Source organism: Triturus cristatus, chromosome 11, assembly GCF_964204655.1.
Source record: "Triturus cristatus chromosome 11, aTriCri1.1, whole genome shotgun sequence".
In the NCBI taxonomy this organism is placed as follows: domain Eukaryota; kingdom Metazoa; phylum Chordata; class Amphibia; order Caudata; family Salamandridae; genus Triturus; species Triturus cristatus.
Genome location: NC_140594.1, coordinates 839,880,332 through 839,900,297, shown reverse-complemented (window position 1 = coordinate 839,900,297; position 19,966 = coordinate 839,880,332). Strand labels below are relative to the sequence as shown.

At 45.6% G+C, this 19,966-nt stretch overlaps 2 protein-coding genes across 7 annotated transcripts in view; one reads left to right on the top strand and one right to left on the bottom strand.

The window, feature by feature from the left end:
* LOC146785508 (uncharacterized) overlaps nucleotides 1-19,966 on the bottom strand; it is a 277,646-nt gene that overhangs the window by 45,229 nt on the left and 212,451 nt on the right. The window lies entirely within an intron of this gene.
* FAM168B (family with sequence similarity 168 member B) overlaps nucleotides 1-19,966 on the top strand; it is a 223,469-nt gene that overhangs the window by 74,574 nt on the left and 128,929 nt on the right. For all 6 annotated transcript variants that reach the window (XM_085634612.1, XM_085634614.1, XM_085634617.1 and 3 more), the window contains 2 exons: nucleotides 6,662-6,804; nucleotides 18,427-18,604. In XM_085634612.1, the coding sequence (XP_085490738.1) occupies nucleotides 6,662-6,804; nucleotides 18,427-18,604 (321 nt within the window). The remainder of the gene's footprint in view (nucleotides 1-6,661; nucleotides 6,805-18,426; nucleotides 18,605-19,966) is intronic.

Here is a 19,966-nt window from a genome sequence, read left to right as displayed (position 1 = left end):
CCGATCTGCCCCTTGTGAATATCCAAAGTGCTTGGCTCTTGTGGCAGCCTTTCTCAGAAAACAGACACCAAGTGTTCCCGTATTTGGACGATTACTTGTTCAAGGCACTATTCATGTGCACAGCTCAGGTATCCACAGTAGCCTGCACAACACTGTTAAGGGAATTAGGCCTTACCCTGAATCCCGAAAAGTCAGAGTCTTGCATCCATCAAAGACTCACCTTCTTAGGAGCAATGCTCAACAGAGCATTTCCATCTGTCACGAGGCAATAAAAACAAAGCTCGCTAGCAGAACTCATGCAAAAGGTCTCTTTCAGTGCGCGGTTACAAATCCCTCTTAGGGGTGATGTCCTTCTGCATCCCTCTAGTTCCGTTCTGCCGGCTAAGAATGTGTCCTTTCCAAGAGGAACTAGGCAAGCTGTGGCTAGAAGCAGAGGGTTCTTTTGACTATCTACTCACCATCACACCAGCTATGGTCAAAGCCATCTCTTGGTGGACAGACCAAAAGAATATTTCATTCGGTCTCCTTTCTAATCCCACCATCGCCTTTGTCATCACTACTGACACCTCCCTCGACGGATGGGAAGCTTTCCTTCAACACATGCAAGTCAGTCTCAAAAGCTGCATCGCCTCCTTCACATCAACTTGTTGGAGTTCAAGGCGGTCCATCTGCCCTTACAAGCTTTCCTTCCAAGAATAAAGAACTGTTGAGCTCGTTCGGACGGACACCACCACCACCACCACGATGCACTACGTCAACAAACTGGGCAGGTAGGGGCAAGCCAAGTCTCGATCTTTTTGTGACCCTCCCTCACAGAACAAGAAATGCCAGTTCAAGCTGGCATCACCGTAAGGTATCACGGGGAATGCATTTTCGAGGGCATGGTCGGGCATCTTTGCCTATGCCGGTCTTCCAGTTCCTCTCCTATCAAGGCATCTCATGAAGATGAAAGCGGAGCCCTGCAGGATGATCCTCATAGCTCCCTTCTGGCTGCGCCAACATTGATTTATGGAACACCACCCACTTTCGGAGAAACATCATTCTCTTGAAACCGATTCAATCGCTCTTAATGATGCCCAGGGCCAAGTGCTTGTCGGATCCCAAATCTCTTAATTTATTGGCTTGGCTTCTGAGCACAATAAGTTTGCCCATCTGAACCTATTGCCAGAAGGCAGAGAAATACTATCCAGCGCTCTTGCAAGCAGTACTAACGAGACCTATCTACTGAAGTGGAATCGTTTTTGCATTTGGTGCGAACAACCTAACGTGCCTCTAGTCTCCATCTCGAGATTCTCCCTTATCTCCTGCACTTGGCGAAATCACGGTTGGCTCGCCCCTTTATGAAGGTCCACGCATCTAACTTGTGCTTAAGGAGATCATCTACCTTACCTTGATTGTGGGCATGTAGAATCGTTCAGCAATTCCTCAAGGGACTAATTTAAGGTCTTATCACCAGCCAGACCTCCTCCACCGCTCTGGCAGCTCAATCTTGTCCTCTCACAGCTCATGAAGCACAAATTCAACCCATTCATAGAGGGGATCTGAAATTAGTTTCCTGGAAGGTAGCTCTACTTGTAGCATTGACATCTGCCAGGCAATGAGCGAGGTTCAAGCTTTAACCATTAAGGAACCGTTTCTGCAATTCAGGAACGATGGACTGGTCCTCGGACGAATCCAAAGTTATTTCCAAATGTCTCTTCAGACTTTAAAAGACCCTCTCATCCTGAAGACATTCTTTCCAGGTCCTGCGACTCCAGCGTAGGGAGCCCTCCATTCGTTTGATGTCAAGAGATTTTTGAAGTTCTATTTGCAAAAGACCTGAGGCTTTCACAAGTCTAATCAACTTTGTGACCTACAGAGCTCCTCAAAAGGCTTGTCCTTTGCAAGACCTGCCTCCAGCTCAACAAGCCATGCATACTGTTCCCCTGCCACCCCGTCATCAACCCAAGCAATCGATCATATAGTCTGCAAACCTTCCCAGAAACGCATAAAACAGTTTCTGTGCCACCACTGCCTTTGGCCCATGGTAGGCACCGAACGACCACAACAAGATTTCTTAATTGGAAGGCTCTCCTCAATGATCCTCACAATACATGCCTATGCTCAAAGGTATGCTACGTACTACCACTGACATTTTCAGTGACCTAGTCAGATCTAGAGTAGTAACACAACGGGTTGATAAAAAAATATATATGTAAGGCATCGCCTAATCACCCAGTATGTATCCTAGGTTAGCTACCACCAGACTCTTTAGTTGTAGCAACAGCACATAAACGAGCAAGCTTCCAAACATCTGGCAAAATGCCTCCTCCAGATAAGGAGAGTAAAAAATAGATGCAGCAGGAAAGCGGGTGGCTGGCCAATCCGCCAGTTATTAATGCATTGTGAACTAATTTGCCTTCCTACAAGGTATGATGGCGCTCACAGGGCGAGATGGAGAAAATACTCCAATATCTCCCAGAAGAATATGAAAAAAGAAAAAGCATGACAAATTGCCTGTGAGTGAAAAGCAGTATCCAACACTACAATTAGGTGTGCACTCTACGCTGCAGATACAGCATATAGAGGAATAAACTCCAGCATACTCTTATGAAGACATGCTTGGTTTTGTATCTCTGGTTTTAAACCTGAGGCACAGTTTGTTCTCGCGCTACCATTTGATTAGTAACCTCATTTTGGACCACAAGTAGATACCCTACTTGATCAAATTAAGAAAGATAATGAAACGGCCAAAGCTATGAGGTCACTACAGAAATAATCTCATTGTGGCTCCTTTTGCCGCTCCTCTTACAGTGAAGGTTCCAAAGCCACCTCCACATCATTCCGTAAGACTCAGTCACAGACTTTCCTTCCCGCCTGGTGGAACATCACCTAAGACCGGTGGGTGTACATGGTTATTGTATGGAGCTCACTTGCGCCCCTAGCAACCACAGACTTTGGTAAACCCTCACGGCATCTCTCCTGCTATCAGGAGCAGGCCCCCTTCCTGTCTCACCACGTTTTTTTCAGCTGGAAGACAGGTGGGAAACTTTAGCGGACCCAGGAGGTGTCTACCTCTGCCAACTCCATGCTTAGGAGGGTGGGTCAGGTGAAGCACACTACTCCTCTCCCAATCTGGGTAAGAGAATGTGTTCACCCCCCCCCCCCCCCCCCCCCAATGTGGGGTGAGCACACCAAGATTATAGTCACCCTAAGGTCAAAGCCCATTGGCTACTATCGCAAGACCCCTAAAATGCCCACTAAATACAGTATTTAGGGGGCAGCCCTGAACCCAGGATTTCAGAATTGACGACCTGAGCAGACTGGAACCTGAAGACCTTGCAGCAGTGGAGACTCCAGGCCCAACTGACGTGGCCCCAGCCGTACCGGCCTGCCTGCAGCACCAGAGCCCCTGTGAAGAAAATGACTGCTCCAAAAAATAACTGCAACCTCCAGACCTGGTAAGGACTGATCCCCACTGCAATAAAGACTCTAGACTACCGAGGACAGCGGCCCTATCCACAAAAGATCAAGCCCCTGCAGAACCAAGAAACCCTGCTCTAAGACTTACCTCTGCACCCGCTGTCCACGACCTGTGTCCGAAGGGTCCTCTGGTCCTGAAGTGGTTCCCTGGCAGTCCTGACCTCCAAACCATCGAGGGGTGATGCACTGCAGTGCCTAAACTGTTATTCGTTTGTTTTGCCCTAAGCTAGAAAGTAATCTAAAGTAATTACAAGTATTTTAAAGAGTTTATAACACATTTTCTCTTCTGCAAAGTAACTTGTATGCTTCTACAAAACCAGTACGTACAGTATCTTGAAAAGTATCATTGTATTGAAAGTATCACTTACCTGCTACTAAGTCAATCTTTGTTCCAGTGATAAAAACAACACAGTAACAACTGTTTGTACCAACGATTGGTTTGGATTCAGTCCTTGTGTGTGATATAGTTCCGATTTAGCTTAACACTACCACCTGATGAGCCTGACTACTCAACCACACTACCACAAAAGAGAGTAAGGTACTTTCTACTTTACCCTCTGCTATACCTCTGGGGATCCACTGGCTCTGTGCACACTATACCTTACTTTGGTATAGTATTCACAGAGCCGGCTTCCTACGTTGGTGGAACTGCGGTGGGGTCTACAACTTTGCATTTGTTGGACTACTTGGTCAACACCTGATCACATGACTACATTCCAAAAATTGCCTTTAGATGAACCCCTTGTTTGAATTTACATTTTTTCAAAATGTTTAGAAGTCTTGCTAGGGCCTTGGTGAAGTCCCTTCTAGCATTTCAAAAGTCTAAAATAAAAGTATTCTAGAAGTTTTTTGCTCTCCGGTAAAAAGATCCCCACTTGACCTCACCCCCTACCTCCATCAAGATATGAGAGAGCAAGTATTCCCATGGGGTCCCATCCTTCCAAGTCAAAGCTCAAGGAACTCTTGGCAGAGTATGCTAGGAACCACCCTTCTGAGCGGGGAGATCCCACCTCAGAAGATAATGTTAGTGATAGAGAGGACCACCCCCAACCTCCCCCACTAAATAGGGAGGACAGGATCCCTGTGACCCTGACTCCAAGTATAGTACTCGCAACTCCTAGAACCCATGCAGGTTGGTCAGGTCTTGGTGAGATCACGGAGCACAACATCAGTGAAGAGGACATCCTTCTAGCAAGGTTGACCAAAAGATTAGACCTAGAGTCCAGACTCCTGGCTCTAGAAAAAGAGAGCAGGGATAGGATTAGCCCCCCAAACTCCCAACCCCCCCCCCCCCCCCCCCCCCTCATCAATGGTGGCAGCAATATCAAACCTAGGGGAAACTTCTTATGACCCTAAAATCCCCAAAGGGATTGTCCCCAAATATGAGGAAGGTGATATCACCAAATAGTTCACAGCCTTGAAGAGGGCCTGTGGAATGAGGCAACTAAAGAAGTCACACTGGAGGGCCTTATTTTGGGAGCTGTTCTCTGGTAACCAAAGAGGCTTCTGGCCCGGACTGTGCCGATGGGGATTCTTATGACCTCATAAAGGGCACCCTGATTGAGGGCTCTGGACTCACAATGAGGAGTATAAGATTGGATTCACGGGTGGCTCTCAAAACCCCAAGCCAATACCGGGTTGACTTCATGGAATGGAATACTCAGTAAAAACACTAGATGGACGGTTAACTGGAATTGATGTGCAGGACTATGTTGGATTTTACAATCTTTTGATGAAAGAATATGTTAAGCAATTGCACAAATAAAGTTGCATCAGTCTCTGGTGGTCCTAGGTCTCATTCCTTCCCAAGAATTGGTAAAGAAGACAGACAAATGGGTCAAGACTAGGGTAACCAAAAGAAAAGGGGTTACAAAACCTCCCCAGGTTAAAGGGGGTGAACTCCCCCCTCCAACCCAACCCAACCCAAAAATCCTACCCAAGGTAGTCTCACTATTCTACCCATCAGTCTATTGAACTGCCTGTATTTTTTTCACAACTTGATTCGGTTGCAGAAAGGGCTTTACACACCTTAGATTTAAAAAGAGCTCTAATGTACTAAATTGACAGGACTAGGCAATTTAGAAAAACATAACCCATATTTGTTGCTTACACAAAACCTCACCAGGGAAATGCCATCTCTAAATCGGGCATTGTAAGATGGATTGTTCAGTGCATTCATACATGCTGTGCAAAGCCAAAAGAGTTTTACATGTTCTTCCTAAACCTCACTCTCCTTGGGGGAAAAAAAGGATCTTTAGTGGCCTTCCTGTGAAACTTATCTATAGCTGATATATGTAAGGCAGCTACATGGTCTATCCCTCATACATTTACAAAACATTACTTAGTAGATGCATTGGCACGTCATCAAGCCAGTGTGGGCCAAGCAGTCCCATGGGCGCTATATCAAACTGTAATTCCTACAGGTTAACCACGGCTTATGGAGGAGAACCTTTTTACAGTCTATGCTAAGCATGTGTATCTACAGCCACACATAGCTCAAATGGAAAATGTTACTTGCCCGGTAAGCATCTGTTTGTGGCATGTAGTGCTGTAGATTCACATGTGCCCACCCTCCTCCCCGGTCACCTGTTTGTTACAGTTACTTTCATAATTGCTCCTATAAACACTGGCATGTCATTGGCAGCTATTCTGAATCGAGGTTTGATATATTGTACCACTGATTTACCGTTGCAAGGTGTCTGATCCCTTTTGAAATGGTTACAATAATAGAGGATGTACTGCATGCTTTGCACATCAGGACAAATGAGCTGCTTGGTAGCAGTGTGAGTGGAACTACCAGGGCTTCACGAAAAAGGAACATTTAAGAAAAGGAAACATTGCCCTGGACCACGGACACTGAAGTGCAAAATTTTCTCTGTGGATGAACACATTCTGCACAAGCATGGTTCGGCCATTCACAGAAGGTAGCCAGTGGGTGAACCCATTGTCCCATGCTGTATGCTGTGGTCGATGAAAGCCAAGTATGAATGACCATTTGAGATCAGTTGAAGTGATGATGCCCCCTGTAGATTCTGTGGTTTTATTGTTTTTATTTTATTTTAATAATTGGTAGTTTAGAAGGACAACTAAAGCTGACTCAAAGGACAGGCCTAAAAATGGAAAGCTTTGCTGGGAAATCGTTTTTGTGAACATGTGGCAAATTCTATGTATGTTCATGATCTTTTCTTTGTGTTTTCAGGTTATACACCAGGCACACCATACAAGGTGTCCTGTTCACCAACTAGTGGAGCTGTGCCACCCTATTCATCTTCACCCAACCCCTACCAGACTGCTGTGTACCCTGTTCGAAGTGCATATCCACAGCAGAACCCATATACACAGGTATATTTTATCTTCCGTTCAGCTGAGAGATCACAATGTATGCATTCCATGTTTTGTATATCTGAGGGTGATTCAGGACCTACATTTGCATTTTAATTACTTTAGCAGTTTCTTTCACAAGGTTTGTAGATATAATGTAGAGTCCCATCGTTTCAATTTATAGGTTAGTTGACACACTAAATTATTTTGAACCTACTCCTCTGGTTTCAGCTACATTTTTGGTTCCTGGTTAGATTGAATTTTTAGGTGTGTGTGTGTATATGCAGCACTTGTACCAATTATCCTGCCTCTCCTCTGCCAGTGCCAGCTTGCGGGTTTGTTATCCACATCAGTCTTCAATCCAGGTGCAACGGTTGACTAGATCAAATGAGCAGCCTTCCACACAGTGATTCACCAAGGAATTAATTTTAGGAAGTGGGTAAAAATAATGTAGCCAACGTTACAACCTTACTTTTCATCCCACAACAATTCTTAATCCTGTATGTCCGCTTCTTCTCTTCTTTCTCTTTGAAAGGGTCCAGAACCTATTATAAATTCACATGTTCTCTAACCCTCTTGTAGACCTCCGACTCCAAAGGGGCACATCATCCATTCAGTCATGTTCAGTTCAAAGCAATTGGGCAGACTTTACAGCAAATAATTCTCCATTATTGGATCTTTCATAGATTCACATGCTTTATACTTTCCTTGTTTTTGGAAAGGGAGTCCCCTGGTGAAACTAGAAAGCAATGTCATGTTAAACATAGTCTATAAAAGGCTAGAGAACATTCACTTTAGCAACTTATCTCTATAATTTAAAAAGAACCGAACTCCAACCAATCGGGTTGCAGCACCCTTTGGAACACTCCCCTCAGAGGCTTCCTTCCCTCAGATTTTCTAGAGCACGTTGTATGAAGGGAGCCTCCCCTAAGCCTTGCTCGATTGAACTATATTTTTCCAAAACCTGACAACCTATAATGTCAGAACCTAATAAAGTCTTTTCACGCCATGTGGAAAAGAGATTGCATTTTGAGGATCAACATAAGGACTACATCTACATACTTTTTCATCCAAAACCTTAAAAGACAGAAGGGAGATTTTTGTTCTCCAGCATTGGATCTTTCATAGATTCACATGCTTCAATCATTCCCCGTCGTTGAAGTGGAAGTCCAACGGTACATATAAAGCGGTAAGTAAAACATTTCACATTGAAGTTAATGGAAAAGACATTCACTTTAAAAGCTCTTCAGTTGTTAGAAATGGCCTGAAGTCCAACCGATCCGGCAACAGCACCCTTTAGAACCCTCACCACAGAGACTACAGACTCAAAGATTTTGCCGTACATAATGGGGGTCTCCCAGAGCTCTGCTCAGTATTTCCAATTTCTGGCATTCTGACAGAAACTTCTTCTCAGAAACAGCGCTTTTGCTTTTCTCAACCAGCTTCTCACCACAGGGGCAACATGTCTACAGCTAATAGAGCTGTGTTTCAACATTGGGGTTCATGTGGTTCATTCTGATGACCCTCGTAAGAAATAAATTTACTGTCTTCACCCTGACCATCAGGAGGGAGACTAAAATTTGCCACACATTTTCACAAAAAAACTTGAGGTATAGAGAGGCTAGACTTCTTCTGTGGCTGCAGAAGCTTAAGGCCAGAGAATGCCCTGTGTCCTATGAGGACAGTGATACTTCTTTAAAAGCTGTCTCCTCACAAAAAAAAAAAAGAAAGAAAGATCTGTGGAGCTTCGTCTCCAAAAGCAAGTAAGACAGTTAAAAAACACCTCTCCTTCTAAGGCAGGCGACCAGCCTTCAACTTCAAAGAAGGCGCTCACCTCCAGAAAAACGCCATTCTCAGCCTTCTGACTCCACTGCTATTATTACAATCTCATCTAAATCTCTCCCTGAGTCGAAGACTATTTTCTCTCCTCGGAAGGTGAAAAGTTTTTTCTTGTTGACAAAGCCGTTGTCTACCCCCACGTCTCCTGCAGTCTGCGTGAACACTATAACCACAATGACGTTGACCTTCTCTTTACTGCCATCTAAGTAAACTAGTGATGTCTACAAATCTCCGCCAAGATCTTATCGGTCAAGGTAAAGCCTTCCGCACCGACCACGTCTGCTTAAAAAGTTGTTGACGAAGGTGTCCAAACAAGGCCTATCGGTGCACTCCTCGTCGACAGCGCATCCGCCAAGATCAGCGCCGTTAACATTAATGACCAACCAGCAGAAGGCAACCACACCGTCAACGGCACAAATGTTGACGCTCTCCAAGCCGACAACTGACCCTCCACCGCCGACTATATAGCCATCAAAGTTGGCTCCACAGCAACTTGTAGATCATCAATTGATTTTCAAAAGAGCACAGATATTTCTTTAATTTCGCCTGTATTACAAATAAAATGCAAATCTTCCTAGGAAACATTCTAACCTACACGTACTTCACCCAGCAAGGTGTCTCCTGATCCTCCAGAGGACCTATTTGATTGTGAGGGCAAATATGAGGAATATTCAGAGGCTGGGGGAATGTTTGGAGCGGAACACAGCCTTTCGGGTGTCCATATTAAATGGCAAGAGGATGACTATGACCACCATTATTACCCTCAACAGGAAACAGCCCACCAGTTTATGTAACCAGAACCTGCAATTCAAATGCCCGCATCAATAATCTCCAACTTGCAATATATGTTACCAGACTATTAATGCAGATTTCCACTTTCAGAGTCTGCTGCTTCTGTTCCTCAAACACCTATTCAGAGACCACCACCGCTTCCCATGGTCACTAAGCAATCTGATTGCTTTTTATATGAATTTAAGGAGCAAAGCAAGAAGCAAGTCCATGCAATACCCATCGTAGATTTCATGTGGGAGAAAGGCCTTAAGGTCATGAAGGCTCCAGCTTCTATACCAGCTGTGCTTCTTAAATTTGAAAAGAAATACAAGGCACCTGATGATAATTCCCTGGCCTGCCTTATCTGACAACCAAAGCTAGATTCTGTTAGATCACAGGCAGTGTCGTTCAAGGAATCCCTGTGAGAAGTGGCTCTGTATATACTGTTCCCAAATAGGAACAGGGTGTACAGAGTCCACAGTCCCCAGAGGTTTGGCAGAGGCTAAAGTTAGATATAACCTTTACTCTCTAAAGTGGTAGCTTGGTCGAGCAGTAAGGCAGTATCGGAGGACAGTGTAAAGCATTTGTTGCACACACTCAGTCAGCAAATGGTCTTGCACACAATAACTGAACTCTGGGCCAATGGTTTATATTTAAAAAATATGCTTGTTTTATTTTAGAACCAACAATAGGTATTAAAATATACTTTCTCAGAATGAGATGCTTTATATAAATACTTTTGCAATATGCAATTGGCTTTTGTAGAAAGTTACAAGTGGTTGCAACACAATTTTAAACAATAATGCTTTGAATTCAATGGAAGTTTCAAGTTATTTGCAATAGATTACTTTTAGGATTACTTTTGGGATTCCAGGACTGGATCCTAGATTCAGTCCTGGGTCAGTACTTGGAAACAAGTGATAAAAGTCGACTTAGTTACTGTGATGATTTTTAAACAATATTTAGCTATTTTAAAAGTTGACACTTAGAAAATATTTCATAGAAACCAGTCAATGATTCCCTATGGCAGAAAATGCAAGTTACAGGTATAGTATGTTCTCGTTACTTTTGTAATCCAGTACTGGGTACCTAGACTCAGTACTGGGATCTTTATCCAAAACAGGTAAGTAATTACGTTTTCAGATATTATACGATTTTTAAAGAATATTTAAAGATTGCAGAAATTGACACTTAAAAGAAATTTCACAGAAAAAAAGTAAATGATTTCCTATGGGAGAAAATTGGGTTACTGGTAAGTACAGTTGTAAGTATTTTTCAGAGTGAGTGCTGGGCACAAAGATCCAGCACTGGGAGCTCACCTAAGAGCAGGTGAGTAATGTAGTTTTCGTTACTCGGCTGATTTTTGGTGAATATTTTAAGATTTGAAAAGTCCACACTTAAAAGAAATTTCAGGAAAAAGCCAGTCAATGTTACCCTATGAAGAAAATAGAGTTATCGGTTTAAAGGTAAGTACTAGACTGGCAGAGTTGAGGTTCTGGGCATAGACTCAGGGGTCCCCCAGGGTCAGGTAGGTACAGTTGGTTCACCCTCAGCGACTCTAGGGCGGCCGGGTGCAGAGAGAGTTAGGCCCAATGTTATCCTATGAGGGATAGGGGGGCCCTGGTTGGTCGCTGCTGACTGGCAAGCCACGCGGCTGTGGGAGCTGGGCTCCTGGTCACTTAGGGCAAGTGGGGAAGTAGGTAGGTGTAGAGTTTTCACTGCCAGGGCCACTCGGGCGGCTGGGTGCAGGGTGCTTTTGAGCCTTCGCGCACTCAATTGATTTCAATGGGAAATCTCCGGTTTAGAAAGACTGCAAGCTCGGACGAAGATTCTTCAGGTGCCACTACCACCTCGAGAGGTAAGTTGGGTAGTTGGAGGATAGGTAGGTACCCCGGGATTGGGCACAGGGGGCCGTGGGGCGCCGCGTGCAGGGGTGCCTTGTGGTGTCGGGAAATCTTACCCTCTGATCGCGGTTGGGGGGGCACCTTGTTCTGAGGCTGCAGGCTCCTTCAGGAGTGTCGAGGGAGGTCCTTGGGTGCCGGACTCGGGGTCACAGTCGCCGTGGGGTCGTCCTCGTGGTCTTTGTCCACTCCGGCACTGGCCAGGCTTGGCTGATGCAGAGTGTGCTGGGTTCGCGGTTCCGGGCTGCTGCCAGGGATTAGAGGTAGGTTTTGAGTAGAGCCTCTACTCATGGGAGTCCCAGGGGCTTACAGACAAAAGGTAGCCAGGTCCTCCGGGGTTTGTGAGGTTGCTGGCCACAAGAGATGCCGGGTTGGAGCAGGAGCAGGTTTGAGGGTCGACAGGCCGGTAGGGCTGGGGCCAAAGCATTTGGTGTCTTCCTCTTTTTAGCAGCTGCAGGGCAGGTCTTCTTTCTTCTTGCTCTTCTTTGTAGTTTTGATTCTGGGGAAGGAAGGTTCAGGGTGCCCCTAAATACTAGATTTAGGGGCGTTACAGGTAGGTGAAGGGCAGGGACCAATGGGTCCCTGTCCTGGGATGGGTACACCCCCTATCCTGCCTCTCTCCTGTGGGAGGGGGGCAGGAGCCTAGTCCTGATTGGGCAGGGCTTCCCATCTTCAAGATGGCGAGAGCCCGGAGATGTGCTTCACCTTGGCTCCCCCACCCGAGGGGTGGGGTTGGCAGGCTGGCACATCCCCTGTCCTTATCTGGGTTTTCCGATCAAGCTTCCCGCCAGAGTGGGGGGTTGCAGTGGCCTGGGGAAGCTCACAGAGGCGGCATGCCTTTGAAGCTTTCCCCTGCCCATCCTGGGGGGAGGAGATTTAGCACCTCGCCCAGGATGTGCATTGTTGCAGACCCAGGAGAGCAGGGGCTCTCCTACCCAGGGGTCCAGCAACATGTCTGCTGTGTGGCAGCCTCAGAACAGACGTGGATTGTAGGTTTAGGTTTCAGGGGGCCTCTCTAAGATGCCCTCTGTGGTGCTTGGTACATTAAATCACACACTGGCATCAGTGTAGATTTAATGTGCTGATCAGTTTGATACCAAACTTCTCAGTCTTCAGTGCTGCCATTATGGTGCTGTGGAGTTCGTGTTTGACAAGCTCCCAGCACCATATACTCTTAGCTGGCAGCACTGCACTTACAGGACCCAGGAATGGACCTGGGTCCTGTAGGGGCACAGGCCTCCTGCCTCTGTGCCCACACCACTGGCATAGGGCACCCAGCTAGAGGGGTGGCTGATGTATGCCAGGGCAGTGTAGGTTGTGGACATTGCACACAGGGATGTGTGCCATGTCGACTCTCTGTTTTGCCTTGTATCCAGATACTCAGCCTGCAAGAGCAGTGTGTGTGTGTTAGGGTACAGGGCCCCTAAGGGTGGCACAATGAGTGCTGCAGCCCTTAGAGGCCTTCCCTGGTCACAAGGCCCTGGGGTACCTAGGGTACCATTTACCAGGGGCTGACATGTGGCCAGGGTTTGCCAATTTGGGTTTTGGCTGTTAGGCAGTTTTTAGGGAAGGAACACAGGCCCTGGGCACCTGATTGGCAGGAGCCCAGGGCACAACAAGGAAAAGTGCATCAGCTATTAGGAAAAAAAAGGGGGGGGGGGGTTACTGCAACAGAAACCCACTTTCTTACAGCGCTCAATTGATTTCAGTGGGAAAGCTGCGGTTTAGAAAAAGACTGCAAGCTCGGGGACGAAGATTCTTCAGGTGCCACCACCACTTCGAGAGGTAAGTTGGGTAGTTGGAGGATAGGTAGGTACCCAGGAGTTGGGCACAGGGGGCCGTGTGGCTCCGGGTGCAGGGGTGCCTTTTGGTGTTGGGAAATCTTACCCTCTGTTGATCGCGGTTGGGGGGGGTACCTGGTTCTGAGGCTGCAGGTGTCGTCGGGAGCGTCGAGGGAAGTCCTTGGGTGCCGGACTCGGGGTCACAGTCGCCGTAGGGTCGTCCTCGTGGTCTTTGTTCACTCCGGCACAGGCCAGGCTTGGCGGGTACAGAGTGTGTAGGGTTCGCGGTTCCGGGCTGCTGCCAGGATTAGAGGTAGGTTTTGAGTAGAGCCTCTACTCATGGGAGTCCCAGGTGCTTAGAGCCAAAAGGTAGCCAGGTCCTCCGGGGTTTGAGAGGTTGCTGGCCACAAGAGATGCCGGGTTGGAGCAGGTTCGAGGGTCGACAGGCCGGTAGGGCTGGGGCCAAAGCAGTTGGTGTCTTCCTCTTCAACTGCTTTGGCCCCAGCCCTACCGGCCTGTCGACCCTCGTACTTGCTCCTGCTACATCCCGGCACCTCTTGTGGCCAGCAACCTCACAAACCCCGGAGGACCTGGCTACCTTTTGGCTCTAAGCACCTGGCCTCCCATGAGCAGAGGCTCTGCTCAAAACCAGCTTCTAACCCCTGGCATCAGCCTGAAACCACGAACCCTGCACACTCTGCACCTGCCAAGCCTGGCCTGTGCTGGAGTGAACAAAGACCCAGAGGACGTCCGCCTGGCGAATGACCCCAAATCCGGCACCCAAGGACTCACCTCGATGCTCCTGACGACGCCTGCAGCCTCAGAACCAGGTACCCCCCCAACCGTGATCAACAGAGGGTAAGATTTCCCGACACCAAATGGCACCCCTGCACCCGGCGCCCTGCAGCCCCCTGTGCCCAACTCCTAGGTACCTACCTCTCCTCCAACTACCCAACTTGCCTCTCGAAGTGGTGGTGGCACCTGAAGAATCTTCGTCCCCGAGCTTGCGGCCTTTGTTCAACCAGGAGCTTTCCCATTGAAATCCATTGAGCGCCCGAAGGCTCAAAAGCACCCTGCACCCAGCCGCCCGAGTGGCCCTGGCAGTGTAACCTCTACACCCTATCTACTTCCCCATTTGCCCTGAGCAAGTGACCAGGAGCCCAGCTCCCACAGCCTTGTGGCCTTCTAGTCAGCAGCCACCAACCAAGGCCCCCCTGCCTCCCATAGGATAACATTGGGCCAAACTCACTCTGCACCCGGCTGCCCCTGTGCCGCTGAGGGTGTAACAACTGTACTTACCTGACCCTGGGAGACCCCCGAGTCTGTGCCCAGAACCTTAAGTCTGCCAGTCGAGTACTTACCCAAAAGCCGATAACCCAATTTTCCTCCATAGGGTAACATTGACTGGTTTCTTCTGAAATTTCTTTGGAGTGTGGAGTTTCTAAAACTTAAAATATTCACCTAAAATCAACCGAGTAACGAAAACACTCACCTGCTATTAGGAGAGATCCCAGTGTTGGATCTTGGTGCCCAGCACTGACCCTGAAAAGTACTCACAACCGTACTTACCATTTTTAACCCAATTTTCTTCCGTAGGAAATCATTGACTGTTTTTCTGTGAAATTTCTTCTAAGTATCGATATTTGCAAATTACAAATATTCTTTAACATTCGTACCAACTCTGAAAAAGGAATTGCTTACATGTTTTAGATTGAGGTCCCAGTACTGAGCCTAGGAGCCCAGTACTGGATTACAAAAGTAACGAGTACATACCATACCTGTAACTTGAACTTTCTCCCATAGGGAATCATTGACTGTTTTTCTATGAAATTTCTTCTAAGTGTCAACTTTCAAACTAGCAAAATATTGCCTAAAAATCACAACAGTAACTAAGTCGACTTTACTCACCTGTTTCCAAGAACTGTCCCAGGACTGAATCTAGGATCCAGTCCTGGAGTTAGAAAAGTAATCCTGAAAGTAATCTATTGCAAATAACTTGAAACTTCCATTGAGCTCAATGTATTATTGTGTTTGAAATTGTGTTGCCTATTGCAACAACCTGTAACTATATACAAAAGTCAATTGCATATTGCAAAAGTATTCAACAAAAGCCTCTCATCTTGAGAAAGTATATTTTAATACCTATTGTTGGTTCTAAAATAAAACAGGCATATATATTTTTTTATATAAACCATTGGCCTAGAGTTCAGGTATTGAGTGTGAGAGACCATTTGCTGACTGTGTGTACAACAAATGCTTTACACTGTACTCTGATACTGCCTTACTGCTCGACCAAGCTACCACTTTAGAGAGTAAGGTTATATCTAACTTTAGCCTCTGCCAAACCTCTGGGGACTGTGGACTCTGTACACACTGTACCTACTTGGGAACAGTATATACAGAGCCACTTTCTCACAACATGGTAATCAAGCCTACTCTAACTGTGCAGGGGAGAAATGATCAAGTTCAAGGCAGACGAGGACCTCCTCACAATACAAAGGGGGCAAATCTTTCATCTAGAACCAGCGACACTCAGCCTAGCAGTCTGGTGCCTGAATACCGTTTGAACATTTGAACTTACTGCAAAGAACAATGGAAATACTATAGGAGGATAGAAAAAAGACCACAAGACACTGCTGGCAGCTAAGTTGAAACGGTACACCATATGGTCCACAAGAAACAATACCCTAAACACAATTTCAACTCGGGAAACAGTGCTCATGTATCTTACGCACCTACTTGACAGTAAAATCAACTACTCAAGCCACACCTGGCAGCAATTGTAGCCTACACCAGGGGAAATTCAAGTAAAAGTTTCTTCAAAGCACCTTTTCATCAAAAGATTCCTTGAGGGATCCATGAGGATTGCACCCCCAAGAAAGGCTGCAGCCCCAATGGGGAGCTTAAACACAGTCCTAACACAACTAATAACCGTACCATTCGAGCCCATGCACAAAGCTTAACATCAGATGCATCACCATAAAGACTACAATAGCCTTAACATCTCTACGACGAGTAAGTGAACTACAAACGTTAGCGATTGAATAACCATACGTGCAAATCCACAAGGACAAAGTTATCCTAAGGACAAACCCTCCATTCCTACCTAAGGTAGTAAGCAAATTCCACATCAACCAAAGCATACAGCTAGCGGTCTACTTCCAAAACACGCAAGCACGACTAGAAAGAAGCCTTCATACCCTGGACGTAATAAGGGCTTCACTATACTATCTACAAGAGACAAAACCACTCTGTAAAGGCAATCAATTGTTCGTCTCTCACTCTGTCACGTGTGCTCCCTTGTTGGATTAAGGGGACAATTGCTGGTTGGATTGTACAGGCAATCCAGGTATGCTATGTATGACTCGGCAGGAAAATCTCTAAATACATGGCCAAAACCCACTCAAGGAAAAAACAGGCAACTCTGGCCTGCATGGCCAATGTGCCAATAGACATTCTATGTGCTGCGGCAGCGTGGGCATCACACATTCACCAAACATTACTGCATAGATATACAGATTACTAAGGAGGCTCAAGTGTGACAAATACGTAATACAACGTCATTTATACGTAATCATTGTTCCCACCTGGTTAATCATGTGTTTCAACCCGCCCTTTCAGGCTTCTATTAAGGAAATACATCTCCCATAAATCACTCTGTCGGTCAGGTCTACCGCAGACCAGATCTTTACCCTTTTATTTACTTGCTGTTATGAAACCTCCCTTGGTAATGAATATAAAATACCCCGCCTTTCCCTGAGCTGTCAATCGAATGTGCCGTTTATGCGCCTCACTATACATAATAACATTGTTGTTAACCAAAAATAGCATATTTACGATGGAAATCACATGTCAGTATTTCCTGAACAGAAGCCTGAAACGGCGGGTTGAAACACATGATTAACCAGGTGGGAACAATGATTACGTATAAATGACGTTGTGTTACGCAGGAGGGTAAAATGAACTCAACCTTACGGGGAAGGAGAAAAACGATATGCTCGCATCTGAAAGGATATTTGAGGTATGAAGGATCGCTTTATCACTTGTAGTTTATGGTTACTGTTAGATACGGAATAGGTAGAAATGTTGGTAACGTTCTGGTCAACTTGGTAATAGATTGTGAAAGCGTCTAGTTGCGCTTTCATAGAGCGGAAAGTGTTGTTTTAATGGGGGTTCTTTTAGTATGAAAAAAAGATGCAATATAGCGAGTACTGAGTTTACATCAGCTTTAATGGCAAATCCTTTTGTTTTTTAATTTAACAGAAAAGAACCCCTGACGAAGGGCAGCAACCGTCGAAATGCATTGGGTTAAATTTTGGACACTTCTCGTGGAGCTTGGGATTTAAACCTGCTGTATTTAAAGGCGTTTGGGCATTATGCAGCACTTGAAAATTGGAATCACCTTGTTCTATTATTTCAACAAATGCACAATAAAATGTAATATATGTGAGAAAATGCGGTAGACTTTGAATACATTTGGTTTAGGAGGATTTTATTACCTCTATCGGCACGATGCATCCTGGGACAGATAAATGTAATATCAGCAACCTTTGTGATAAATTGATGTCTAAAATGCCTAATCCTTATTGCAGGTCCAAGCGTCTCTTCGTTTACCTTGTTTTTTTGCTTGGAAATATTACCCCTCATTTCCACAAAATGACACTTCAATGGTGTATCTTTCTATGATGCTGCCTTCTCGTATGCAATTTACGTGTATTGGACCTTTGCATCTCTTGTCATGCTATTACAGCTCCTGGGCTCCACTACCTGATGTGAGAGAGAGCGACATCAAGCTTCGCTTTACACTCTGCTACTTAGTCTCTCATGTATGGGTCCAACACAGCACAATGGAACTCTTGCTAGTTACATATCAAATCTCATGGGGGTGTACCCAAAATCTGTCTGGGAACTATCTTGGAAGGAAAACTGCAGGTCTGATTCAATGCAGTTGATTTATCAGGGCAGATGTAAACCAGAATCTTAAATGCATTTCATTTTTGTTTACGTTGTTAACATTGATTGATGGCCAATAATCAGCTTCTTTATTTTAAAGAGCACTTTGAGGACTTGGAATGGTCAGTGAAATGGTAGAGGGAAATCAGAGATTGCATTTCCAGATTGTGCTCCACAAAAACCCCGGAAATACTTAAACAATTGTGATAAAAAAATCAGACTCCTACTTTATAGTATTGAAATTATTAAATCTAGTTTATATGCTAGACGTGCTTATTTTGACAGTTGGGCGGTAATTCTTGCATGTTGTCATTTAGCAGTGGTGAAAATGTAAAATCTGTTGTGAATCGCGCTCTAAACCTACCCAGATAAATACTCTCATTTTTTTTTTCCAATAGCAAAGCGCATACTACACACAACCTGTGTATGCAGCGCCACCTCATGTAATTCATCATACCACAGTTGTACAACCCAATGGCATGCCTGCAACCATGTACCCTGCGCCCATGCACCCTCAAAGAGGAAACGGGATGACTATGGGAATGGTAGCTGGGACCACAATGGCTATGTCTGCAGGTATTCTAGCAAATTGTTTTGTGCTTGTATTTATTAGAATGAAATTGAAGAATGTACATTCTGAATACAATTCTGTATGTAGTTTTTAATATACCTTTTCTATAAATGTTAAAAGCCGGTCTTGTTGGTTTACCTTTCCTACTACCCCTAGTTATTGGGGTGTCTTGGCTGCTGTAGGAGAGCTTAGCAAAAAAATTACTGAGCAAAATGGTACGTCAGTCTTCTTTTTGTGTCAAATGCGCTCCCCCCACCAGCCCCAAATATACCAGTTGTTCGTCTACACCGCAGTCCTTTTCTTCATCTGCTTATTTAACCAGAGGACTTCCCCCAACTACAATTGGTTGTAAATCTTTCAAGACTTCTGCAAGATGATAATTAAGCTGGGAACACTGCACTAAATATTCATCAGTGTATCTAAACTCATAAAAAAATAAGCAGCGCTACTTCTAAGATGTCTTTACCCCAGATCCTCAAATATAATTTTCTGTGAAAACAAAATTAATCAATGCTTTAAAGGTGCCACTTTTAAATTTCTCCTCCTTCTCCCACCCCACTCACTAATATCTTGATGCATGAGGTGCTATCTGAAGTGCCCTAATATGCAGTGGATTTGTCTCAGCTGCTTGAAGAGGCCAGAGATTTTATGCCAGGTATTTTAATATTATGTAGCCGGGAGGTGGTCTGAGACGAAGCATAGACTTCAGGGGCCTGAACAAATGTCCTTAAGGGAGGAAACATTCAAGATGGTAATGCTCCCTCATATTAGCCTGCCTTCAGCTGCATGGGAAACAGCCAGTTCGAGGCATATGAGCTGTAGATTATATGCTATGCATAGAGCGCCATCTAGTGTTGGGTCCGGACGTTTGCACTTTATTTTACTTCGAAGAAATCTTTCCAGTCACGAGGTAGGTGACTCCACCTTTCGGTGATAGTGCGCATGGGCATCAACTCCATTGTTTGTTTTTTTCCGCCATCGGGTTCGGACGTCTATCGTTGCATTCCGCTTCAACACTGTTCCTTCGGTTTCCCTCTGTACGCAAGATACTCACCCTCGACGGTATTTTTTTTGATCACGTCTCCCTTTCTATCTCGTATCGTAATTACTTAAAATGCTTTGAACGGAAAGTTCGTGGAAGGCTGTCAGGCCTACCCGCGTTGGGTGGACCTGCAGTCGATGGAACAAACTCCCTTCAAATTCTGCCCTCGGTACCATGCCAAATACCCGCCCACCGACTCACACGAAGTGTGTAATATGTGTTTGGCCCCCGAACACAGAACAAGACTGCGACGCGTGCCAGGCGATCCGCTCGAAGAAAACACTCTGCGACCATTGGGCTAGACGTCCCGACATGCAGATCCAGC